Source organism: Saccoglossus kowalevskii, chromosome 6, assembly GCF_978046115.1.
Source record: "Saccoglossus kowalevskii chromosome 6, keSacKowa6.1, whole genome shotgun sequence".
Lineage (NCBI taxonomy): Eukaryota > Metazoa > Hemichordata > Enteropneusta > Harrimaniidae > Saccoglossus > Saccoglossus kowalevskii.
In genome coordinates, this window is record NC_140646.1 from 24287238 (window position 1) to 24295986 (window position 8749).

General features: G+C 33.8%; 1 protein-coding gene across 1 annotated transcript; it reads right to left on the reverse strand.

Annotated features, from left to right (window-relative positions):
- Window positions 1-153: 153 nt before the first annotated feature.
- LOC146742170 (uncharacterized) lies at window positions 154-6025 on the reverse strand. The gene is made up of 2 exons (XM_085500814.1): window positions 5998-6025; window positions 154-1418 (listed from the first exon to the last, which is right to left on the reverse strand). The coding sequence occupies exon 2, from the start codon at window positions 1371-1373 to the stop codon at window positions 549-551; it is 825 nt and encodes a 274-aa protein (XP_085356940.1). The 5' UTR covers window positions 1374-1418; window positions 5998-6025; the 3' UTR covers window positions 154-548.
- Between the last annotated feature and the right edge of the window lie 2724 nt (window positions 6026-8749).

The following is an 8749-nucleotide window of genomic DNA, read 5'->3' on the forward strand; positions in this document are numbered from 1 at the left end:
ATATGACAATGTTTACAAATTAAAGGTGTGATTAGTCACACCTTTAATAAATAATTATATAGATATATTGTGAAAGCTTGCGAAAAAATGCAACAAATTACAAATTAAATTATTTCAAACATGTTGCTGAATTAAGAGCTAGAGTTTAATGTGTTTGCCAATAACCAATGACAGAATGATTTATTCTATGTTAATGTAAATCTGAAGTATATTAAGTAAAAATAGAAATACACTTTAACAGAACAAAACTTGTAATCCGATTATACATCACATGGATTGCAGCAATGAAAATAGAAGCATGTAGATTGTCGTGAATGTCACAATCGCAATGGAAAAAGTATAGTTTTGTGAATGGGAAACTGACGTCCAGATTCAGAAGAACATGCAATAGAAGTAACATCATTTTTATAAATCCAGTGTGGTGGTTGTCCCTTGGCACATATAACATCATTGATTTATATTTAATTAACCTTATTGATTGGATTAAATTACATCAGTTAAAACACTTAGCAGCAAACAAACTGAAATACATCGAAATACCATGAAACTTACAATTTGTTGTCTGCCATTTCCATATACAGAGGCATGACATGATCAATGTACTGTTTTACTTCTTTTGGTAACTCACCTATGTTTATGTGAGATTGAGCTAGAGGCTGAAAGCAGCTGCTTTCAATCGCGGTTTTGAAATACATTTCCACAAACTGTGGATTTTTCATTAGATCAGGAAAATGGTGTATATTTCCTGGTTTCCAATTTAAGAAGTTCTCACTAAATGAAAGACCTGTTGCTAAGCAATATTTTTGTAACGTTTTTCTTGGATTTCTTATCAAATCATCTGATTCTACGATTATTGCTGGTAGATTTAATTCATTTGTGACGTACTTATACAATTTGTAATTTTCTTCAAAACGATGAACCTCGATGACATATTTTACTACATCTTGGACATCATATCCCATACGGCTGCATTCCGCTAGTGCACACTTGTACGAGGATATGATGGATGCCTTTGGATCACGAATCAGGAATGTGTGAATATAACCATTGGGTAGGTATTTATAGTTTTTTCTTCCTCCAATACATCCTGCATTATCTTTAATGAAGATGGCACTCTTTTCTGGACAGGACGTTTTCTCTAATCTATCTTTCACTTCTTGATATGTGTATCCAGGAACTGGAGGACCCTTACTGTAATCCTCAGGACACATTCTTTCCTCCCCTTCACAATAAGCCATAACAAATTGTTCATGGAAAACTTTAATTGAAGGCGCTCCTGCAATTGCTAATTCAAATGCAGTTGATCTCGACCTGCCATGTGCCCATAACGCCACTCGCAGAGATGGCGCTATATCGCAAAAACGAGCTGCCATTTTACTATATGTACAATAAACGTCCACCTACTCGTAAGTGGAAGCCTGTAATGGAAATGATAACAATAAATTAGAATCCCATTGCTGGCATTTCTGTCAATTACAAAACATTGTTGGTTTAATTTAAAACATATATTTATGTAATATGGTAGACAATTTTTGTATGCATATTAGTATTTAATTGTGTCGAATTCATCTATATTGTATGATGGTTGGATTCAATAATATGATGATTATAGTACAATAGAACTATAACATTATCGAACATGTTAAACATCTCACTAAAATCGACGATTGTGGGGTGCAAGTTATAATAATAGTGGCATCTCAAGTCCATGCGTGAATAATAATAATAACATTAATAATAATAATAATACACCTGTCACCATAGCGACATAAGTTACAGCGTGCCGTCATTTTGCAGTATTGCACTTGGTATTTTCATCCAACTACTAGTATATTAGGAAACGCAAATTTCAAATATGGAACGATTACACACGTAACCCGTGGTGTGACCGGACCCTACACAAAGAGCTTCTCTAAATCTGTTCTAACGTTTTGGATTATAGTTTTGGATGTATGGCCGCCCTTGAATAAACAGTGTAATCACGTTATCAATTTAAGTTTATTCGCTTGTTAAGCTTAGTTTCGAGTGTTATACAATATCACAACAAACAATTGTTTTTGTACAAAACGTGATATGTGACCTTCAAACTTGACGGGGTGCATAGCACTGTCTTGTCTACGCTCTGTTATAATGTATCAGCAACATTCTCATAAGCCACGGCACCTGAACCAAACGAGAATGTCATCTGAGCAGAACTACATAATGAGATGCGAGTACCCGAGTAAGCTACGTTTTTTAAAATTTTTTTGGAGGATGATATTAATGAATATTCAACATGTGGTTTGCTATTCTATCAGGCGATTTCAACACCAGAACCAAAAACGTCATGGAATTGACCTCTTTCGGTAAAATTAACTACCAGTCAGATCACTGCTGAATAACTTTTCATCTTCAAACAAATGCAATTTACAAGAATAATATGTCTAAAATAACACACCCACAGTGATAAATTAGTACATGAAACTGACACTTACATTTGGAATAGCGAGTCAAAGTTGATATTTAACCTAATGCTACAAAACAGAGATATTACAATTGTAATTAATAAATCTAACATTAAACATTTTTATAATACACAGCAATCAATTGATGAGGCAAATACTATTCTCTCAAGTATTTACATTGAAGCAGCCGGTGGATGTATGAAAACCATATCAGGAGAAAACCCCAAAAAACTAAATGTAAACCAAAATGATTCAACAAGGACCGATATATTCTAAATAAAGAACTTTTGGGTATCTGCAGTAAATTTAGTGCAAACCCATACAACATTGAACTGCGAGAAAAATTCCACAGTCTGAAGTGGGAATACAAACGTCTAATAAAAAAGAAAAGAGAGGTTTTAACAAATCAAACCCAAGTGAGTCCTGGATTCTATTAAGAGAGCTAAAAGACACCAACATAAACAATGACTCTGATAATGTTGACAGGCAAGCCTGGTTTGAACATTTTGGAAATGTGAGTAAAGAAACAAGTAATACAGTGAGCGAAAGCTCATTGCAGCTACAACTTAAAAATCATAAACCAGTCTCTCTACAAAAAGCAACTCAGACAAGCACATCTCACAATTAGAAATCCAAAATGCTAAACTCAAAAATAAAGAAGCTCCAAGCGCAGATAAAATTACCAATGAAATTATCAAGGCCAGCAGGAACCCATTAGTACAACCATTACAAAAACTATTCAATGTAATCCTGCAGAGTGGATACATACTTAATTTAGGAATGATCACGCCTATTTTCAAAAAAGGTGACAAAACAAATCCAAACAATTACAGAGGCATCACACCTTTAGTATCAGTAAACTTTTCACTTCCATTCTTATCAGAGAACAAATAGGATTCATGCCAAACTGTAGAACGAAAGACTATTTATTTGTTTCAAACAACTAACTACCTAAGCAACAAAAAGACTTTGCTTGTTTCATTGACTTCCAGAAAGCCTTTTGATTCCATCTGGCATCTAGGTCTCTTCTGGAAACTTATCCAGAAGTTATATAAGTGGTATCACAGGTAAATTCTACAACATCATAAAATCCATTTATCTGAACTCAACAGAATGTCTTAAACTTAATCAGGGTCTAACAGACAGTTTCACAATTAATAAAGGCATTAGACAATGTGATGGACTCATCCCACTTTTTTGCAATATCTATGTAAATGACATTGAAACAACATTAGACTTGGCTTGTAATGACCCGCCATGTCTGCTATATGCAGACGACCTCGTAGTTTATCCCAATCACATATCGGCTTACAAAATGCCATAAATTCTCTTGAAACTTACTGTCAGAAATGGTAACTCAATATTAATATCTCTAAGTCGAAACTCGTCATGTTTAGTAGGTGAACAAAATTACAGGACATATTGAAACTGCATTGAAACAGGAACTTGAAAACGTATAAACCTACACATACCTTTTAATTCACCAGAGCACAAGAATACCGCAGAGCTAGAAGAATGAAGGCATGTTTCAAAATGAAACAAATGCTATTCTCACAAAAACTAATTCCAATCAAATCATACTTAAAACCAATTATACTTTACTGCAGTGAAATTTGGATGAGCGAGAACATCAACAAATTGCATCTTATGGCAAATCTGTCTATGCCAATGAAAAAAGTACAAATACATTTCTGCATATATCTTCTAAAAGTAAATAGCAAAGCAAGAAATTTGGCAAGCCTTATAGAGTTGGGAAGATATACACTCCTAGCAGCAAGCTTAAAATATATGATCAAATATTGGATCAAAATAAATAATTCTAACCCAAATTCACTGGTACATGAAGCTTACAATCCAGGAATACATCTTGATAAAAAAAGAAAAGACAACTGGGTAACAGACATAAAACAAATTTTAGAAAATTTAAATATGTGAAATATTTGGGAAAACCATAAATCTCCTGATGACAAAAAAAAATCACTGGAACAGTAACGCGCAAACTAGAACAATCCTTTGAAATACATAGCACAGAAATATTACATTATGACAATAAGGGTAAAAACCATAAAAAAATAGTTACGAACATATAGGAAATTAAAACAGAATTTGCATATGAAAAATATCTCACTACAACCAAAAATCCCAATCATTGAGCTGATATAACAACACTCAGAATAAGTGCTCATACCCTTCAAATCGAAAGGGGCAGATATAATAACCGTTTAGCTGAGGACCGAATTTGCCCGGTTTGTGACAAACAGGAAATTGAGAACGAAAAACATTGTTTTCGCAATTGTAATCTTTACAAGAAGGAACGAGAAATCATGATCGAGAATATCAAATACAATAAAAGCAGCTTGAGAACAAGTGATGAACACCTTACAGATATACTAAAAAGTTAAAATGACAAAACAATAATTGAACTAGGAAAATGCATTCACACTTGTTTCAAATGGCGACAAGAAAAATCCTAAAATGCCAGATGCCTCAACCAACCACCAAATATTTTTTTTATTCTTTTCTTTACATTCAAATGTTTGTGATTGTCTTGTTTGTTTGTTTTTTGTTATTTTTTGGATTACTTTATTGTATTTTCAAGTAAGATCCCACTCTGGGATACGGTTTCAATAAAGATTATTATTATTGTTACAGACGCGGTATCATCAGTCACGTACTCGCTTCTATTGAAGTTGTCAATACCATTTATAGCCGTGGTGTGTTTCCTTTAAACAATGCTTTGCCGCCCAACAACAGTTTATCATGGACGTACTCCATGAGTTTATTGTTCGTAATTTAGCGTATATATATAAAGTGCAAGAAGTAGATCATTTAATTTGGAGACAAATTGAAGGCACCTTGCCACATTGTCACAATCCGACTTTTCCCCTGTTGATTAATGCTCCCAATTCATTACGCGAAGAATGCACAAACGTGCATTCGAACCCTGACTGAAACAGATTGTTAGTTTAGATGTGTAGTCTGTGTCAGCCGGCCTCTCACGTCTACGGGCACAGGTGTCAATCACTCCGGGCCGTACGGCGGCGGGTGAATGAACAAACATCTATATCATTGTGTGAAATATAGTGTTTAATCATGAAAAATTCAATGTACAACTACATACAGTTTTTACAATTATTCAGATTCAAGACACGTAAACATTGACCTTAATTAGATACAAGTGCACTCTTGTTTTACTGGTTTTATCGAATTGCCAATATACTGGTATAATATAATAGAAATAACACCTTCGCCGAAGGCGGGTATACCACTCGATATGGCATTCACTCCATATATGCACTCGCCTGCGGTTCGGGTTTACTGCTTGAACATAGTATGGTGGGTTAGTTACTTTCCTAGAAAGGGCGACTTATAGTTTGATTATAATTCCGGGTTTCAATGCCAATTTGCCATGATTGTAAATTTGTGATTGAGGTCAGTACAACACGTATGATGAACAGATAAATCTGTTGCCATAGCGTGATTTGGATAACACTATGTTCACTTTCACATAGGTTATATATTAAATCACATAAACTGCAAGTACAGATTTTACCTTTTTTCCCGTCTGTCGTCTGGTGAGTGCATCAACACGCAAACAATAGCGAAAATAATTTATTTCAATCCATTTTATATTTATAGTGACTTAAAGGGCGCCGCGCATGAGCGCGAGAGAGATTACCATGCTTTAATTAGGTGTTTTTTATGATTTTTGAAAGGTATCGAAAAAGTGGCCGGCGTAATTAGTGCAAGTGGCGCCTAGGGCACAACTCGTACTCGTGATTTTATTAGAAAAGCGCATTGGAATCGAAAATGAATGTTTATCAACACAAATGTCGCACATGCGCGGCGCGACGACTACCACCCGTTAAATGTATACAGCATTAGGGGTTTCAGCCAATTTATATATTATGAAAATGAATAAACATATTTTTATGAAGTAGCGGTTCGATTTCACCCCAACTATGTTTTTGAAGGCACCATTTTAATTTAAATAATTATAGGTATTCTTTTTGTTTTTTACATTGTAATGTGAATAACGGAATTTGATGAAGATTACTTGTGTACATGCGTACTGAAATACCCTCACTATTTAAACCCACTGCAGAGTTCTATCTTTGGAAACCATGTGCTGAAACGCTGGAATAGAAAACGTAAAGCTGTAAGATTTTTTTTTCAGTTTGCAGGCAAATTTGTATGTTTTTTTAATTGTAGTATGTACGTTGTGTACCATTTGACCAAAGTTGAGTCACTGAGGTCCTCGTGTATCAATCAAATTGTATTTACCTTAAAATATCTAAAAGATCAAATTTTAATAGGACAATTTTGCATCTAATCAAACTATGGACTAGAAATGTTCGTGCGTACATTATCCTCTGTTATCATTTAGATGTATTGTTCTTACACTAATGAATATTGATTTTGTAATATATGTCCATACAACTCGGTTTCTGTTTTGTGGGAATATATAGTGATTTTAATTATTGCAGTACCAAAAATAATAGGATATTGGAGAATTTTACTGGTCCATGAAATGATTACTTTGATACAATAATAGCACCTTCTTAATCGTAATTATATAAATTCACCAGTAAAATAACATTCTTGAAACAATGTCGAATTTTGGTCGAATAATTTTTGATTATATCATTATATAATTGAAATTCTCATTTGTTTCGTGGACGGCTTACTGGTCAGATTTTAAAGGTGAAACAAAATGAGCAATTAAGAGGATTTCTGATTAAGTAAAGTAAAATTTATGTGATTGCTAATCAAATCTGTGCTAGAGTTTATGTAAATGTTTTATATTTGGATAAGATTTTTATTGGAACTGAATTCTTTATGTTTGATATAGAATATAAAATAAAGGACAGTGGTCGTCGACCTGCGCATGTGCGACATTTGTGTTGATAAACATTGATTTTCCCCAAATCCAATGCGCTCTCTCAATGAAAATCACAATTATGAGGTTTGGCCTGGCCACGACTTGCAATAATTACCGCCAGTAACTCTTTCAATACCTTCCAATCACCTAAAAAATACTCAATTAAAGCTTGGTAACATCGTTGGTCTGTAAAACATTCAAAGTCGCCATCTTTGCTCATACGAGACCCACATATCTCGAGTATGCGTGGGCGACGACTACCGCCCTTTGATTAAAATAATTTGAGTAACTTATTTTCAAATTTTTGCTATTTACCCGAATATGCATTGTGTCTGTTTAGAAAAAATATTCTGAGCGACAGGCTGATAAAAATGTGAAGCATCAAATACGAATGAAAAATCTGGTTGAACCAGTGGCGACGTGATTTTATTACAACTGTGTGTAGTACTAGGTCGCTATTTGATGAGCAATCGTAACATATTTGTTGAAGTATATCGACCTCACATAATTGTTCAACATGAGCTTTGACAAAAAGTTCCTTTCCTTGGAATATGTCACTGCAGATCTCGATCTTTATTAATGAAATGAAATTGGGTTTAGAATTTTCACGCCAGACATGGATTATATATTTTTAGATTATGTCCTTTTCAAACTCAAATTATGTTTAATATGATGTGAAAATTCCCATTGAAATAAGTGTTGATGGTGTTTTCACTCGGTGAGGACGCAATATATCTCCTGGATAATTTCAATACTGAGCTGACGAATACGCCCAGAATAGATATTCATTTTATAAAACATATCAGTGGTAATTGTCGCCAGATTTCGTCAGAAATACTATAGTACTTTCATCCTGCTACCCTATACATAAACGTACGCTTGTATACAATCGAATTCAACGAATCAATTGTAATCAAATATTCAGAATACTATTTTAAAACAAAACAAAACAAGAACGTTACTAAATACAAATCCCAGTCAGTTTCGTAAAGCAACCCGAATCATGGCTACACCTGACGAGCATTACAAAAAAATCAGATACATTCTAATAATAATAACAATATTGAGAACATATAAACGAATTAAATTACAAACAATTGTTATGCATGGATTATGTACCGGTTTTGTGACTTCTTCCACACCCACTTGCACAGTTTAAAAATGTTAAATAACTCTATAGACACTAGGCATGTACTGCCATGTAAAGAAATATAAAGTTACAAATTAAATTATTTCAAACATGTTTCTGAATTCGGCGCTAGAGTTTAATCTGTCTGTCAACAACGAATGACAGAATGATTTATTCTATGTTCATGTAAATCTGAAGTATTTTAATTAAAAATAGAAATATACTTTAACATAGCAAAAATCAAACTTCTAATCGGATTATACATCACATGAATTGCAGCACTAGAAATATAAG